The following is a 19,821-nucleotide window of genomic DNA, read 5'->3' on the forward strand; positions in this document are numbered from 1 at the left end:
TTTCTCTCTCTGACACATAAATAAAATCTTAAAAAAAAAATCTCTTTTCTTACTGGTTACCAGAATGGATGTGGGTGGAGAGATCGGTTAAATAGGTGATGGGGCCTAGGAAGTGCATTTGTTGTGATGAATATCAGGTATTGTACAGAAATGGTAAATCACTATATCATACACATGAAACTAATATTCTGTATATTAACTATAATTTAAATATAAGCTAAAAAGACAAATACAATAGTATATATTGACTATCCATGTATTAAGTAAATAGTCTATTTTGTCCAAATAAGTATTTCTACCTCAGCTTTCTTTTCATATCCATTTGTGTGATAAATACTTCTCCATCCCTTCACTTTCTTTAGTTCTTTTATCAGAGAGAGAGAGAGGGAGAGCGAGCGAGCACAGGCAGACAGAATGGCAGGCAGAGGCAGAGGGAGAGGCAGGCTCGCTGCCAAGCAAGGAGCCCGATATGGGACTCGATCCCAGGACGCTGGGATCATGACCTGAGCCGAAGGCAGCTGCTTAACCAACTGAGCCACACAGGCATCCCTTTAGTTCTTTTTTTCTTAAAGATTTTATTCACTTATTTGACAGACAGGGAGAGAGACCACATGTGAGGGAGCATAAGTACACAAGCAGGGGGACTGGCAGGCAGAGGAAGATGGAGAAATGGGCTCAGAGTCTGATGTAGGGGTCAATTCCAGGACTCTGGGATCGTGACCTGAGCTGAAGTTAGAAGCCTAACTGAGTTACCCAGGTACCCGTGTCTTTAGTTCTGAAATCAGTCTCTTATAGGAGTATACTCTTATAGAGTATATATACTCTATGGAGGTATAGAGTATCCATATAATGGGAGTGTTAATATGCTTCAAGGTGTTGCCAAGTTCCCTAAATCTATTTTCATTTTATATTAGTTTTTTCTCTCTCACCTGTTCAGCTTGATTGCTTTCCTCCAGGTCGCTCATCCATTGTTCTGCCTCCTTTAGTCTACTTCATTCCTTCTAATGATTTTTAATTTCATTTATTGAGTTCTTCTTCGATTGGTTCTTTTGTATGTTTTCTACCTCTTTGTTAAGGGAGCTCTTAGGTCTTCCACTCTTTTATCAAATCCTTTGAGTAATTTTATGACCATTATTTTAATTTCTCTATCAGGCATATTAATTATCTTCATTTTGTTTATGTCTCTTGCTGCGATTTTGTCCTGTCTTCTCATTTAAGACATATGCTTCTGTGTCCTCATTTTGACTAACTTTCTGTGTAGTTTCTATGTGTTAGGAAAATTAGCTGCATTTCCTGCCCTTAAAAGTAGTTGCCTTATGAAAAAGGGATTCTGTAGTGCCCTGCAGTGGAGTGTCCCTTGGTCACGAGAACCTAGTACTCCAGAGGTGCCTCCTATGTGTGTTGCTTGTGCTTTCTTTTGTGGCTGAGGCACTTTTTCCTTGGACAGTTGTCTTCAACATCTCTCTATTTGTTGTAGGCAGGGTTTAGTTGCTGTGGTGATAGTGATCACTTTGGGGCTTCCTTAGGCTTGATGAGAGTCGGACCAGTTATTTGCCAGAGATGCAATAGTACTGAAGTGCAGGACACTTTCCCTGTTTTGTCCCCCGAGAAGTTTTCCTTGGTAGGTGGGACCTGTAGTAGATACCCCCAGATACCCCAATATCTTCCCCCAGTATGTGGTTGTCTTTCTCCCTGTTGCTGTGGTTGCTTACATTCTGCCAGCACTGTCACAGTACTTTGGATGGGCTCTGGCCAGGAGTGTATTGGAGGGGGGTGGATCCGCAGAAGCACAGACTATGGAGGTTGAAGGTAGGATGCACAGTGTTAACAAAAGGTTTGGGAGGGTCCTCTGTGGGAAAAGAACTGGTGCTGAGGCCTTGCTGGAAGTCACATGTCCATAGGGGAATGGGAGTGAAGTGGGCACTGTTAGCAAGTTAGGTAGTGAGTATTGGCACTGTGCTGGTTCCCACAGGTTGCTATGCTGGGGGTGGGGTGGGGGAGGGAAATGGTGCCTGCCAACTCCTTTATTCCTGGAGAAGTCACTGAATGATTCCTGTCCCACCAGCACAGGCTCTGAGATTAGTAAATAAATCTTCCATCTGATAGACCCCATGCTATTTTCAAACCACTACTCCTATGCTATATCACTGCAGGGCTATTTGGGTGGGGACTGTTTCCTCTCATCCCCCTGTTCTCTCAGATGTTAGGCCACTGATTTTTAATGTTTCAGATGTTAAGTTCCATTGATTGTAAGAACTCAGGAAATCTGGCCTCTTTGGTTTTCAATGTCAAATGTTACGTGATGCCTTTAGCTTTGTTCTTTCTCAAGACTGCTTTGGCGATTTGGGGTCTTTTGTGGTTCCATAAAAATTTTAGAATTGTTTCTTCTAGTTCTGTGAAAAAGGTCATTGGAATTTTGATAGTGAGTGCACTGAATCTGCAGACTACTTTGGGTAGTGTGGACTATTTAACAATATCAATTCTTCCATTCCATAAGCACAGAATATCTTTCCATTTATTTCTCTTCAATTTTTGCATCAATGTCTTATTGTTGTCAGTGTATAATGTCTTTTTTTGTCCGTGTATGGTGTGTCTTTCACCTCCTTGGTTAAATTTATTCCTAGGTATTTTATTCTTTTTTAAAAATTTTATTGTAACTGTGATTTTTCCCCCTTCTACTAGTAGATTTGTGTACAGAAACACAACAGATTTCTACATAGTGATTTTTTATATTCTGCAGTTTTTCCAGAGTCTTTAGTCTTTTCTATGTATAGTTTCATGTCATCTGCAAATAGTGACAGTTTTACTTCTTCCTCACCAATTTGGATGCCTTTTATTTCTTCTTCTAGCCAAACTGCTGTGGCTAGGGGCTGCAAGAGGATGTTAAATAAAAATGGTGAGAATAGGCATCCTTGTTCTAATCTTAGAGGAAAAACTTTCAGCTTTTTACCATTCACTATGATGTTAACTGTGGACTTGTCATATGTGGCCTTCATTATGTTTAGATACATTCCCTCTGTACCCATTTTGTTGAGAATTGTTATCATAAGTGCATGTTGAGTTTTGTCAGATGCTTTTTCTGCATACTAATATAATTACATGATTTTTATATCCTTCATTTTGTTCATGTGATATATCCTAATGATTGACTTGCAGATATTGAACCATTCCCATCCTTGCATCTCTGGAATAAATTCCCCTTTAGCATGCTCTGTGATTTTCAGTGTATTGATGAATTTAGTTTGCTAACATTTTGTTGAGGACTCTGCATATATTTCATCAAGGATATTGGCCTCTAATTTTCCTTCTTGAGGTGTTTTTCTCTGGTTTTGGTATTAGAGTAATGCTGGTCTCATAAAATTATTTTGGAAGTGTTCCCCTCCTTCCTTCTGTTAATTTTTTTTTTTTTACTATTGAATTTTGTAAGTTTATAATGAGTTCTTTGTCAAAAATATGATTTTCACACTTATCAGTGACTTGTCTTCTCATCCTCTGTATCAGGTTTTTCCAAGGTCTAAATTTTTAATTTTGATGAAGTTCAATTTTTATCAGTGTTTTTGATTCACCAAGTTTTTGGTCCAAAAATTTCTCCAAATTTTAAAAATTATGTCATTTTACATTTACATTTAAATTTGCAGTACATTTTGAGTTAAATTCTGTATAGTTATGTCTACATTGATATATATATATATTTATATATATATATATATATTTTTTTTTTTTTTAATTTTTGCCTGTGGATATCCATTGGCTCTGTACCATTATTTTTCTCCCATTGAACTGTCTTTTCCTTTCTCAAAAACCAGTTAGCTGTATTTTTAGGGGTCAATTTCTGTGTTCTTTAACTCAGACAGTAATGCTTCCCACATTATATTTTTTGTTCAACATTGTTTTATCTGTTCCGGTTACTTTGGCTTCACATATAAATTTGGAATAATGCTGTTGTGTTTTTTTAAATCTTGCTTGGCTTAACATTTACATTTACTGTATCAGTTACCTATTCTGAAGGGTTAATATCTTTACTATGTTGCAATCCCTAAACAAACTATATACACTGATTTAGAACTTTGATTTTTTTCATCAGGGTTATATAGTTTTCAGCATAAAAGCCCTGTACAAGTGTTGCTTAATTGATACTTTAGTATTTCATTATTTTGAGTGGTGGTAAATGGCATTATATTTTACTTTGTTTTCTTATTATCAGTTGCTGGCTTATAAAATATTTTTATATGTTCTTTTATGCTGGGACCTTGGTAAACTTTCTTGGTAGTGGTGAGAAAAGACATATTTGCCTTTTTCCAATCTTAGAAAGCATCCAGTCTTTCACCAGATGATATTACTCAGCAGGAGGTCTTTTACAGACATTTTTCATCAGCTTGAGGAAGCTCTCCTCTACTTCTAGTATTCAGAGAGTATTTCTTATGAATGGATGTTCAATTTTGTCAAAAAATATTTTTTGTATCTACTGCCATAATTCTGCAGTTTTTCTTATTTACCCACTAATGTGGTAGACCACACTGACTGATTTTTGAACACTGAATCAGTCTTGCAAACTTGGAATAACCCTTACTTGGTCATGTCACATAATCCTTTTTATTTATTGCTAAATTCCATTTGCTAATATTTTAAAAGTAGTTTTACATCTCTTTCATGAGAGAAATTGGTCTATAGTTTTGTACTATCTTTGTCTTAGTATCCACATCAGAATAATGCTGACCTTGTAAAATTAATTTGAAATTGTTCTATTTCTATTTTCTGGAACAGATTGTGTGGAAATTGTGTTTATTTTTCTTTGAATGTTTGGAATAATTCTTTATTAAAAATATCTGGTCCTTTTCTTTCTTTTGTATTTAAGTTACAAAATCAGTTTCCTTAATGGTTATAGGACTATTTAAATTATCATTGTTGGGTTCATTGTGGTATTTTTGCTTTCCTACTAATTATTCCATTTTATCTAAAACTTGTCAGATTTATGTGTATAGAGTTCTCTACAATATTCTCTTATTATAATTTTGGAGTCTGTCGGTGTTGTGTTTTTTATATCCTTATTTTATTTGTCATATTGACCATTTGTGTTCTTTTATCTCATTCACTGTTATTAGAAGTTTGTTTTATTATTCTTTTCATCATCTTCTATCACTGGTTTTTCTTTATTGTTTTTCTGTTTCCAATTTCATTGATTTCCACTGAGTTTTTCTTCTGCTGAAGTTGGGTTTACCATGCTCTTTTATACTTTCTTAATGTGAAATTATATACACTACTGATTTGAGACATTTTCTCTTTTCTTTTTTTTTTTTTTTTAAAGATTTTATTTATTATTTATTTGTCAGAGAGAGAGCAAGCAAGAGCAAGCATAGGCAGAGTGGAAGGCAGAGTCAGAGGGAGAAGCAGGCTCCCTGCGGAGCAAGGAGCCCGATGTGGGACTTGATCCCAGGATGCTGGGATCATGACCTGAGCCGAAGGCAGCTGCTTAACCAACTGAGCCACCCAGGCGTCCCCATTTTCTCTTTTCTAATGTAAACATTTAGTGCTATAAATTTCTCTTAGCACTCCTTTAGCTTGTAAAAATTGTGTATCAAGTCACTAAAACAAATCCTTAATTTATATCTTTTAGTGTATCTCCTTCTTTTATAGGTTACAGTATGTGATCTTGAAGAAATAGAATTAAAATATAACTATTTACTTAATACTCCCTATTCGGGGACACCTGTGCAATTCTCCAACTATTTAATAGCACAGCCTTTTCCTAGGATAGTCTGAACACTCAGTCAAGTACTTGACTAAGTACTAGAAAAATAATTATGAACAAAATACAGAATGTTTCCTTTCAGGAAGCTCAGCATTCTTGGGCAAATTACAAATAAATTACATAAACAAATGTAATTCTGCAAATTTGGTAAGCACAAGCAATCAAAAACATACAATACAATATTTCTAACAGCAATACTTGACTTGAGGGAGCTCAATAAATTTTCCATAAAAAAATGTGTGCTATTTGTTGAAGTTGGGTGGGGAGGGGTTCACTGATTATTTACTATTTTCATTAAAGTTTTCAAACTCAAAGAAAAAGAAATGTTAAGATAAAACGAGGCTTGAGAAAATCTTTAAGGGAAGTGCAGGAGTAACTAAAATAAAGAAATAGAAGCACTCCAAACAGGGATAAAAGCAAGTACCAAGATCCTTGTAAGAAAAGAAGACAGTGAGCACCAGGTCCTAAAAACAGATCAATAAGGTTGCAACAAAGAAAACAAGAGGGCACATAGTACAAGATGTGGAAGAGAATCAAGAGAATATATTTTCTTGGAGCCATATTCTGAAACTTTTAAGCAATCAATAGCCAGTGAATGTTCTTAGTAAAATAGTAATACAATCACATTTATTTTTAAGAAATATAAATTTGGGGCACTAAAATATTTCAGATACATTAGCTTTTCCCCAACAATCTCATGTCTAGGAATTTATCTTAAATCTATTCCTGCACAGTTAGAAAATAATATATGTACAAGGTTATTCATTATAGCACTGCTGGTAATAACAGTAAAATAAAAAAACCCAAATGTTCATCATTGACTAGTTAATAAACTTGGGTTGCATCCACCCACAAGTGAAGACCATGTATTCAAAATATAGATAAGAGCTTACACACAGGGTGCCTGGGTGGCTCAGTGGGTTAAGCCGCTACCTTCGGCTCAGGCATGATCTCAGGGTCCTGGGATTGAGCCTGCATCGGGCTCTCTGCTCAGCAGGGAGCTTGCTTCCTCCTCTCTCTCTCTATGCCTGCCTCTCTGCCTACTTGTGATCTCTCTCTGTCAAATAAATAAATAAAATCTTAAAAAAAAAAAAAGAGTTTACACACAAATAATGAGTAATCAGTATAAAGTCAAAAATAAAGAAGCAGAATAGTATGTGGGAGAAAGAAAGGGAGATAGGAATTATGTAATTACTTATATTTGCAAAAAGGAAACACTGGAAGAAAAATCAGAAAGCAATAAAAGTAGGACAGGAGGGAAATGAACAGAGGGACAAGAATGGAAATGAGAAAACTCTGAACATACCTTTTAACAGAGTTTGGGTTTTTGAACTACATAAATATTTCCCATACCTAAAAAATCACACTAAATTTAAAGTCAATTCTTAAGTGTGAAAATTTCAGAGGCTGATGGTTCCAGATACAATTAGTTAGACATCACTCTGTACCTCTTCTTAAATCCATGTGAAATCCTAGATATAATATATAAGGTAAACATATGAAGACTTTGGACAGTATAACAGAGGAAAGAGATTGGCTAGTGATCTCAGAACCTAACTCTGTATAAAATATGTGCACTATATGTTAAGTGGTATGATTATGGTGTTGTAGAATGGACACAAGATTACTTTTAAAAATGTATAATGTCAATAACAAGCAACCACTATAAAGATTTTAAAAAGAAGTATAAATGATACATCAAGAGGAAGAATAAAATGGATTCATATAAAATGTTCTTGGAAGCAAAGAAGGCAAAAAGGAAAAAGGAATTGGTGGGGAAACCAATGAACAAATTCAGTGACTAGAAAAGTTACAGAAAATTTAATCCAACTACATCCATTAGTCACCACAAATGTGAATGGTCTAAAAATCCCCCCACCCCCCCAAAAAAAGAGGCTGTCAGGTTAAATAAAAAAGGTAGAAGGGAACTCTATGCTGGGACTATAAGAAACACACTTAATATGCAAAGACTCAGATAGATTAAAAAGTAAAAGATAAAAGAAAAATATATCATGCTAACACTTACAAAGAAAAAAAATTGAACTGTATTAACTTCAGAGAAAGAACACTTCAAAACATAGAAGATTACCAAACATCACACATATTACCAGGGCATTACCTACTGATAAGGGGTTGATAAGGGGTTGACTCTTTAAGAAGACATAACAGTTCTAGGTATTTATGTACCTAAAAACAGAGCTTGAAAATATATGAGGCAAAAACTGATAAAACAGAAAAGAAATAAAACAAAACTCACTGTTAGATTTGGAGCGTTAAGCTCTACTCTGTTAACACTGATAGATTAGGAAGGCAGATTCCTAAGGATATAGATGCCTTGAACATCACTAGCGACCAACTTGGACCTATTCACATATATTAAGGCTATTCTAACAACAGAAGAATACACATTTGCCTGAAGTATACATGAAACATTCACCAAAAGAGAACCCATTCTAGGTCACATACCATATTTTAACAAATTTAAATGTGTACAAATTAAAACAATATGTTTTCCCATTAACCCAGAAGTAGATAGGAAATCAAGTACAGTCAGACAGCAGGAATATTCCTAAATATTTGGAAATTAACCAGCATATTTCTAAATAATGCACTAAAATAAGTCACAAGAGAAATTCTGAAAATATCTTTAAATGAAAATAAATTTGTATAATGCAGTTAAGCAGCACTCAGAGAAGAGTTTATAGCATTAAGTGCACCTAATAGAAAGAAGAAAGAAATTACTAATCTAAGATTTCTTTCTTTCTTTCTTCTTCTTCTCCTTCTTCTCCTCCTCCTCCTTCTTCTTCTTTTATTTTGGGTCAGGCTTCCTTTTTTCTTTCATTTTTTTCCCTTTCCCTTTTTCAGTCAGGCTTATAGTTTTTCTTATTGTCTGCCTGGGGTTTCTTGTCGGTGTTATTATTCTATTTCCTTTTCTCTTTTTTAGGATCAGACTTTTTTTCAACAAACAAATCAAAACACACCTAGATCAACGTCCAAACACTTCCCACTGCAAACAGGTTAGGTGGAACTCTGCAGGGGATGGACCAGTGGGAAAGAACAGCTAAAACACAACAGCACAGTGCACACAGCACACCTCCTGAGCTGCCAGGCCCTACACGCTGTATGATCTCTTCCTAATATAGCATTACTCTGAGGTGCAGGAAACATAATAAGCTTTCATAACATGCAAAAGATAGAAACTTAGCCTAAATGACAAGATGGAGGAATTCTCCCCAAAAGAAAGGTCAAGAAGACATCACAGCAAGGAACCTGCTTAAAGCAGATATAAGCAAGATATCTGAGCAAGTATTTAGATCAAGAGTCATAAGACTACTAGCTGGATTTGAAAAAAGCACAGAGGACACCAGAGGAAACCCTTACTGCAGAGATAAGACCAAAAAACTAGCCAAGCAGAATTAAAAGATGCTGTAACTGAGATGCAAAACAGATTGGATAAAATCACTACCAGGACTGAAGTAGCAGAGGAGGAAACAGGTGATAAAGAAGATAAAATTATGGAAATAATGAAGCTGAAGAGGGAAAGAAAACTACTAGATCATGAATGTAGACAAAACTCAGAGATTCCATAAAGCAAAATAGTATCATAGGAGTTCCAGAGGAAGAATAGCAGGGAGGAAGGGGTGGATGGTTTATTTGAACAAATTACAGCTGAGAAATTCCTTCATCTGGGGAAGGAAAGAGCCATTCAAGTCGAAGAGGCACAGGGAACTCCCCTCCAAATCAACAAAAACAGGTCAACACCATGACATAACATAGTGAAATTTGCGAAATACAAGGATAAAGAGAGAATTCTGAAAGAAGCTCAGGAAAAAAGGTCCTTAACCTACAAGAGCAGACACAAAGGCTGGCATCAGACCAATCCACAGAGACCTGGCAGGACAGAAAGTAGTGGCATGATTTATTCAACATGTTAAATGGGAACAATATGCAGCCAAGAATACTTTATCCAGTAAGACTGTCATTTAGAATAGAAGGAGAGATAAAGTTTCCAGGACAAACAAAAACTAAAGGAGTTCATCAACACTAAACCAGTCCTGCAAGAAATATTAAAGGGAACCCTTTGAGCAGAAAGAGAGATCAAAAGTAAAAAATACTAGAAAGGAACAGAAATAATCTATAGGAAGTGACTTCACAGGTAATATAATGGCATTATACTCGTATCTTTCAATAATTACTCTGAATGTAAACTGGACTAAATGCTCTAATCAAAAGAAAAAGGGTATCAGAATGGATTAAAAAAACAAAACAAAACAAAACAAAAACCAAAAAACCCAAGAGACTCATTTTGGATGCAAGGGCATCTGCAGATTGAAAGTGAGCAGGTGGAGAATCATTTATTATGCTAATGGACATGAAAACAATGCTAGAGTAGCCATCCTTTTATCAGACAAACTAAATTTTAAATCAAAGACTGTAATAATGGATGAAGAAGGATGCTCTATCATAATAAAAGGGTCTATCAAACAAGAAGATCTAACAATTATAAATATTTATGTCCCCAACATGGGAGCAGTCAAACATATAAATCAGTTAATAACAAACTTAAAGAAGCTCATTGAGAATAATGCAATAATACTAACATATTAATGCAATAATACTAATATGTTAAGTTAATAATACTTAATACTCCACTCATAGCCAGGGACAGATCGTCTAAGCAGAAGATCAGTAAGGAAACAAAGACTCTGAATGATACACCAGACCAGATGGACTTAACAGATATATTCAGAGCATTTCCTCCTAAAGCAACAGAATACACATTCTTTTACAGTATACATGGAACAATCTCCAAAATAGATCACATACTGGGTCACAAATCAGGATTCAACCAGTACAAAAAGGTTGAGAGCATACCACACATATTTTTGGACCACAATGTTATGAAACTTGAGGTCAACCACAGGAAAAAACTTGGAAGGGGCATAAATACATGGAGATTAAAGAACATTCTACTAAAGAATGAATGGGTCAACCAGGAAATTAAAGGAGAATTTTTTTTTAATTTTTTCAATTTATTTATTTTCAGAAAAACAGTATTCATTATTTTTTCACCACAACCAGTGCTCCATGCAATCCGTGCCCTCTATAATACCCACCACCTGGTACTCTAACCTCCCACACCCCCGCCACTTCAAAGGAGAATTTTAAAAATACATGGAAGGAAATGAAAATGAAAATACACAGTCTAAATCCATTGGGATGCAGCAAAAGGCAGTCTGAAGAGGGAAGTACATAGCAATACAGGCCTTCATCAAGAACCAAGAAAAGTCTCAAATACATGACCTAACCTTACACCCAAAGGTGCTGGAAAAATAAGAGGAAATAAAGCTAAAATCCAGAACAAGAAGGGAAATAATAAAGATTAGAGCAGAAATCAATAATAACAGAAATAAAGAAAAAAACAGTAGAACAGATCAATGAAACAAGGAGTTGGTTCTTTGTAAGAATTAACAAAAATTTACAAACTCTTAGCTAGACTTACCAAAAGAAAAGAGAGAGGATCCAAACAGATAAAATCATGAATTAAAGAGGAGAGATAAAATAAATAAATAAATAAATAAATAGGGGCGCCTGGGTGGCTCAGTGGGTTAAGCCTCTGCCTTCGGCTCAGGTCATGGTCTCAGGGTCCTGGGATCGAGCCCCGCATTGCGCTCTCTGCTCAGCAGGGAGCCTGCTTCCTCCTTTCTCTCTCTCTCTGTCTGCCTCTCTGCCTACTTGTCATCTCTCTCTCTGTCAAATAAATAAATAAATAAATAAATAAAGAGGAGAGATCGCAACAAACACCAAAGAAATATTATAAGAGAGTATTATGAGTAACAATATGCCAACAAATTAGGTAACCTGGAAGAAATGGATACATTCCTAGAAATGTATAAACTAACAAAACTGAAATAGGAAGAAACAGAAAACCTAAACAGACACATAACCAGCAAGGAAATTGAAGTAGTAATCAAAAATCTCCCAATAAACAATAAGTGTCCAGTGCTAGACGGCTACCCAGGGAAATTCTAGCAAACACTTAAAAAAGAATTAATACCTATTCTTCTGAAACTTTTCCAAAAAATAGAAATGGAAGGAAAAGGTCCAAATTCCCTTTATGAGGACAGTATTAATTAAACTGATCCCCAAACCAGGCAGAGACCCACAAAAAAACAAGAATTACAGACTGATATCTCTGGTGAATGCAAAAATTCTCCACAAGATACTAGCTAATCAGATCTAACAGTATATTAAAAGGATTATTCACCAGCACCAAGTAGGATTTATTCCTGGGCTATAAGAGTGGCTCAACATCTGCAAATCAATCAACATGATACACCACATTAATGAAAGAAAGGATAAGAACCAAATGATCCTCTCAACAGATGCAGAAAAAGCCATTTGACAAAAAACTGCATCCTTTCTTGATAAAAACTCTCAGCAAAGCAGGGATAGAAGGAACATATGTCAACATCATAAAGGCCATCATTCACGATGGTGAAAAAACTAAGAACTTTTCTCCTAAGGTCAGGAACATGGAAGGGATGTCCACTCTAGCCACTGTTGTTCAACATAATACTGGAAGTCCTAGCCTCAGCAACCAGACAACAAAAAGAAATAAAAGGCATCCAAATGGACAAAGAAGAAGTCAAATTTTCACCCTTCACAGATGACGTGACACTTTATGTAGAAAAGCCAAAAGACTTCACTAAAAAGTTGCTAGAACTAATAGAGGACTTCAACAAATTTGCAGGCTATAAAATCAATGTACATAAGTCTGTTGTATTCCTGTACATCAATAATGAAGCAGTAGAAAGAGAAATCAAGGAATTGATGCCACTTACAATTGCACCAAAAACCATAAGATACCTGGGAATAAACCTAACCAAAGACATAAAAATCTGTACTCTGAAAACTACAGAGCACTTATGATAGACATTGAGGAAGGCACAAATGGAAAAACATTCCATGCTCATGGATTAGAAGACCATATGTTGTTAAGATGTCTATGCTACCCAAAGCAATCTACACATTCAATGCAATCCCTAACAAAAGAACACAAGCATTTTTCATAGAGCTAGAACAAACAATTCTGAAATTTATATGGAACCAAAAAAGATCCTAGAAAGCCCAAACAATGTTGAAAAAGCAGAACAAAACAGGAGGCAACACAATTCCAAACTTCAATCTGTATTATAAAGCTATAATCATCAAGACAAGATGGTACTGACAGAAAAACAGACATATAGATCAATGGAACAGACCGGGGAACCCAGAACTGGACCCTCAACTCTATGGTCAATTAATCTCTGACAAAGCAAGAAGGAATATCCAATGGAAAAAAAAGTCTCTTCAACAAATGGTGTTGGAAAAACTGGACAAAAACATGCTGAATGAAACTGGACAACTTTCTTAAACCATACACAGAAATAAATTCATAATGGATCAAAGACTTAAATGTGAGATAGGAATCCATCAAAATCCTAGAGGCAGCAACCTCTTTGACCTCAGCCCCAGATACTGCTTGCAAGACACATTTCCAAAGAAGAAGGGAAACAAAAGCAAGAGTGAACTATTGGGAGCTCATCAAGACAAAAAGCTTCTGCACAGCAAAGAAAACAGTTGACAAAACTGAAAGGCAACCCATAGAATGGGAGAATATATATGTAAATGTCTTGTGAGATAAAGGGCTAGTATCCAAAACCTATAAAGAACTTATCGAACTCAACACTCAAAACCCAAAATATCCCATCAAGAAATGGGCAGAAGACATGAACAGACATTTCTCTAGAGAAGACATATAAGTGGTAACAGACACATGAAAAAATGCTCACCATCACTCAGCATCAGGGAAATACAAATCAAGACCACAATGAGATACTTCCTCACACCAGTCAGAATGGCTAAAATTAACAATTTAGGACACAACAGATGTTTGAGGAAGTAGAGAAAAGGGACCCCTCTTACACTGTTGGTGGAAATGAAAACTGCTGCAGTCACTCTGGAAAACAGTATGCAGGTTCCTCAAAAAGTTAAAAATAGAGCTATCCTATCACCTAGCAATTTCACTACTAGGTGTTTATCATAATATCATGTTTATCATGATACAAAAATAGTGATTTGAAGGGGGCACATGCACCCCAATGTTTACAGCAGCAATGTTCACAATAGCCAAAATATGGAAAGAGCCCAAATGGATAAAGAACTGATGAATGGATAAAGAAGATGTGGTATATATATAGGGTGGAATGTTACTCGGTCATCAAAAAGAGAGAAATCTTGCCATCTGCAATGATGTGGATGGCACCAGAGTATATTTTGCTAAGTGAAATAAGTCCATCAGAAAAAGACAAATACCATATGATTTCACTCATATGTGGAATTTAAGAAACAAAGCATGAACATTAAGAGAAGGAATGGAAAAATAAAATAAGACAAAAACAGAGGAAGACAAACCATAAGAGACTCTTAACTCTAGGGAACAAACTGAGGGTGCTGGAGGGGAGGTGAACTGGGTGTTGGGGTAACTGGGTAATGGGCATTAAGGAGGGCACTTGATATAATGAGCACTCGTTGATGAATCACTAAATTAAACTAAACTAAAATAAACTAAGGTAAAGTAAAATAAAATAATATTTTTATAATAAAAATTAAAGGTTAGAGCAGAAATAAATGTCATGGAGAACAGAATAGAAAAATCAGGAAAACTAACAGTTGGTATTTTGAAAAAAGTAAACAAAATGAACAAACCCTTAGACTAGACTAAAAAAAGAGACAACTCAAGTAAAAAGAAAATGGAAAGAGGAGATATAATAAGAGATTCCTTTGAAATAAAAAGGATCACAAGGGACTAATATGAACAACTATGCAAACAAATTGATTAATGTAGAAGAAATGGATAAATTCCTACAAATATACAACCTATACTCCTGAATCAAAATAAAAGACAAAGCCTAAACAGACCTATGATAAATAAAACAGACTGAATTATTAATAAAAAATCTCCTGACAAAGAAAAGCTCAGGATCAGAAGGCTAAACTGCAGAATTCTGCCAAACATTTAAATACCAATCTTTCTTCAAGCCTTTCAAATAATGGAACAAAGAACATTTCCAAACTCATTTTATGAGGTCACCATTGCCTTGATTCTAAAATCAGAGGACTACGTCATAAGAAAACTATAAGCTAATATCCCTGATGAGCAAAGATTCAAAAATTTTTAGAAAACTAGCAAAGTGAATTTAACAGCACATTTAAAGGGATCATTATATCATGAATAAATAGGATTTATCCCTGGATGCAAGGCTGTTTACATGCAAATCAATCTGTGTGATACACCACATGAAGAAATGAGAGAAATAAAAACATGTGATCATATCAAAAGACTGAGAAAAATCATTTCACAAAGCTCAACATTCATTCATGATTAAAATTCTCCACAAAACAGATCTAGAAGTACATGTTCTCAATACAATAAAGGCATATATGAAAAGTCCACAGTAAAGATCATAATCAATGGGGAGAATATTGAAGGCTATAAGATCCAGTACAAGGATGTCCAGGATGTCCACGCTCACCAATTCTATTCAACATCGTATTGGAAATTCTACCCAGTGCAAGTAGACAAGAAAAAGAAATAAAATGCATCCAAACCTGAAGGGAAGAAGTAAAATTATCTGTTTGCAGATGACACTATTCTCTACGTAGAAAACCCTAGACAATAAAAAAAATCTGTTAAAACTAATAAATTTGGTAAAGTTGGAGGATACAAAATCAACACGGTGTCTATATACTAACAATGAATAAAATTTAAAACCACTTAGGAATAAGCAACCAAGAAGATAAAAGACTAAAAAGTATACTAAATACTATAAAAAACTGACCAAAAAAAATTAAAGATACAGATGAATGGAAAAACATTCTATGTTCATGGATTGAAGAATTAATACTATTCAAAATGTCCATACTACCTAAAGTGATCTACACATTCAGTGCAATTCCTATCCAAATCCCAATGGTATTCTTTACAGAGAAAAAAAAAAGAAAAAAAGAAAAAATTGCTAAAATTCATGTAACCGCTAAAGGCCCTAGAGAGCCAAAGCAATCTTGAGAAAGAACAATGTTAGAGGCATCACACTTCTGGACTTCAAAATATATTACACAAAGCTATAGTATATATAACATTAGGGAAATGCACATGAAAACCAGTGAGGTATCACTTCACACATGTTAGAAAACGATGATTATCAAAAAGACAAAAGACAACACATGTTGGATGTGGAGAAAACATAACCCTTGGACACTATTGGTGGGGATGTAAACTGGGGCAGACATTACAGAAAACAGTGTGGTGGTTCCTCAAAAAGCTAAAAATAGAACTACTCTGGGGTGTCTGGCTGGCTCAGCTGGTACAGCTTGATCTTGCAGTTGTAATTTCAAGCCCTACACTAGGTGTACAGATTACTTAAAAAATAAAATCTTAAAAAAATTTTGAACTACCCTATAATTCAGGAATTCCATTTCTGGGTATATGTCCAAAGGAAATCAGGATCTCAAAGAGATATCTGCACTCCCATGTTCTTTGCCGCTTTATTCACAATAGCCAAGACACAATCTAACTGTTGATGGATAAATGATTAAAGATGTGTACACACACACACACACACACACACACAGGAACATTATGCAGCCAAAAAAGGGGAAGGAAATCCTGACATTTGCCCCAACATGGATAAATCTTGAAGGCATTATGCTAAATGAAATAAACCAGACAGAGAAAGACAAATATGGATGTTGGTGGATCTAAAAGAGTCAAACTCATAGAGAGATAGTAGAATGGTGGTTGCCAGGGGCTGGGGAGATAGGGAATGGGGAGATGTTGGTGAATGGTTATAAAGTTCAGTTATGCAAGAGGAGTAAGTTATGAAGATCTATACATACAGCAATCTGAGGATAGTTAAAAATACTGTATTGTTTACTAGAAATTTGCCAAGATGGCAGATTTTAAGTGTTCTCACCGCCAAGAAAACAAAGGTAACTAGGCCAGGTCATGGATATGTTATTTAGCTTGATTGTGGCAACTGACTCAGAATGTGTACATATATCAAAATATCAAGTTGTACAGCTAAAATATATATTTTTTGTCATTATATAGCAGTGAAGATGGAAAAATGCATATAAGCCATAAACAGACACTTTCCTAAGGATACATAGATGGCATAGGAGTATTAGAAATATTTGACATCCTTAGCCATCAAGGAGATGCAAATTAAGACCATGTTGAGCTATACTATATACCCATTACAACCACTATTTAAAAAAATAGTTATCACACCAAATACTAGGAAAAATGGGGAGTAACTAGATTTCTCATATATTGCTGGTGGAAATGCAAAATGGTGCAGCCATTCTGAAAAATAGTTTGGCAGTTTTTAAAGAGCGAAATATACTTACCATATAACCCCAATCATACTCCTAGGCGTTTATTCCAGAGAATAATAATTTATGTTCACACAAAAACTTGAACATGAATGTTCACAGCAGCTTTATTTATAATAAAATGTCTTCTAACAGATGAATGGCTAAATAAATGTTATATTCATATAGTGAAATACTAATCTAGTACTAACTAATACTAACCTAGTATTCAGATGAAGAGTGGATTAGTAGTTGGTAGAGATTAGGGATAGTGTGGGAGAGGAGATGGGTATGATTATAAATAGGTAGCATGAGACAGTTCTATATCTTGATTGTTTTGGTGTTTACACAAATCTCCACATGAGATAAAATGGCATAGAGCGATTTATACACACTGTACCAATGCCTATTTACTAGCATTGCTATATTACAGTTATGTAAGATATAAGCACTAGGGGAAATTTTTGAAGAATAAAATTGTGCCAATTATCATCATTAAAAAGCTTCTTTGAAAGTTTGTATAAAATAGTAATAACTGGAAAACATTTTCTTCTTAAAAAGGTGAGACAAAGATAGAGCGAAAAAGTTTGTAAAACATGTATTAGACAGAAGTCTGAACTTCTGAGATGAAAAAGCCCAAAAACTAAACTAAAAAAATGGAACTGAAAATGTGATCCCTCCAATAAAGGAGATTATTATTGGTTAAAAAGCAAAAAAAAAAAAAAAAAAAAAAAAAAAAAAAAAAAAAAAAAAAGCAAGCACATAAAAAGAGGTTCCATATAGTTAATCATCAGGGAAATACAAATTAAAACACTGTAAGATATAACTAGATCTTAAGTAGAATGGTTAAAAATAGTAAGACTTACCAAACCAAATGTTGGTAACCAAAGAGCAATGAGAACCCTCAGACATTGCTCATGGGCATGAAAAACAGTAGAGCCAACTTGGAAACATTTGGCAGTTTCTTACAAAGTTACATATAAACTTAGTAGAAGACCCAGCTAACCCACTCCTACGTATTTACACAAGGGAAATTAAAACATGTTGATACAAAGACTTGTATAAATGTTCATAGCAGCTTTATTCATAATAGCCCCAGACTGGAAGAAAGACCCTGGATCTATCAACTGAAAGGAAGACACACACATCCGTGAGGCTCAAAAGCATTTATGCTAAGTGAAAGAAGCCAGACAATAGAGAGTATATACTTTATGATTCTATTTATACAAAATCTGAGAAGAGGCAAAGTGCTTGCATTAGAAAGTGTGTTAAGTGAGATAAGAGAGTTAGGGATGGGCGCAGGGGACTCACTGCAAAGGGGTACAAGAATCTTTTAGGGGTGATGGAAACATTCCAAATTATGAGTTTGATGATAAAAATCTACTATATAATTTTTCAAAACTCACTGACTTAAACACTGAAAAGTCCCGAGTTTTATTTTCTGTTAAACACACCTCAACAAGAGTGACTGACATTTTAAAAAGAAAAAAGAAAACTAGAACATGCAGTCAAAAGGGTGGTAAGGTCTGCTCACCCACTGAGACGAGGTGGCTATAGTTCTCCAGCATCACATCTCTGTACAGGGTCCTCTGAGCAGAGTCCATCTGTCGCCACTCCTCCTGCGTAAACTCCACAGTCACATCCTTGAATGACACTGTTGCCTGCAACAGCACATTTCTGATCAATCTGAGGGCCAGAATCAGGCACATGGAAAAAAAATTTTTGGAAACTAAGTCTTACTGTTTTTACTGTTTAGAGTTTAAAACAAAATGCTATAAAGGATGACTATCATGGCTCAACTCTGTCTTATATTTCAGGCATATACTCATGATAAGTTAAAAAAAATTCTCATGCTCTGATTTATTTATATTTATTTTTAATTTATATACATATATTGCCACTTAATATCATGAGAAAACTAGTGACTTATTTTTTAAGGTAAAATTATTATAAAGAGGATTCCTGTCTGCATTTCCCACACCAACAGATTATGCTGAGCACCTGGTAGAGTCTACACATACCAGTCTGGAGATCTCTGCTGGGGTAATAGAGAACTAATGAAGAGAATACATGTGAGACTGGGGAAGTAATTACACACCACCAGATTCATATTTCAGGAGCAATGCTTTAGAATAGGATTTCTTTGTTTATGTACAATATGTATTTAGTGTGCAGAACTAATGAAGAGAATACATGTGAGACTGGGGAAGTAATTACACACCACCAGATTCATATTTCAGGAGCAAATATGAATTATAATATGCTTTAGAATAGGATTTCTTTGTTTATGTACAATATGTATTTAGGCAATACACTGGGTATTGTATATAAACGATGACTCTTAGAACACTGCATCAAAAACTAACAATGTAAACCATGAGAGACTGTGGACTCTGAGAAACAAACTGAGGATTTTGGAGGAGGAGGGATAGGAGGTTGGGTAAGCCTGGTGGTGGGAATTAAGGAGGGCACGTAATGCATGGAGCATGGCGTGTGATGTATAAACAATGAAACTTGGAACACTGAAAAAATAAAGTTTAAAAATCAAAAAAACCAAACTAATGATGTATTTCATGGTGGCTAAAATAACAATTAAAAAAAAAAAACAGGATTTCTTCATCTTGGCACTACTGACACTGTGGACCAGATAATGC

At 35.1% G+C, this 19,821-nt stretch overlaps 1 protein-coding gene across 1 annotated transcript in view; it reads right to left on the reverse strand.

The window, feature by feature from the left end:
* ZNF782 (zinc finger protein 782) overlaps nucleotides 1-19,821 on the reverse strand; it is a 44,864-nt gene that overhangs the window by 20,473 nt on the left and 4,570 nt on the right. The window contains 1 exon segment of the mRNA XM_013048356.2: nucleotides 18,702-18,828. Within this exon segment, the coding sequence (XP_012903810.2) occupies nucleotides 18,702-18,828 (127 nt within the window).

Source organism: Mustela putorius, unplaced genomic scaffold (genome assembly GCF_011764305.1).
Source record: "Mustela putorius furo isolate JIRA1106 unplaced genomic scaffold, ASM1176430v1.1 tig00000876_pilon_pilon_pilon, whole genome shotgun sequence".
Lineage (NCBI taxonomy): Eukaryota > Metazoa > Chordata > Mammalia > Carnivora > Mustelidae > Mustela > Mustela putorius.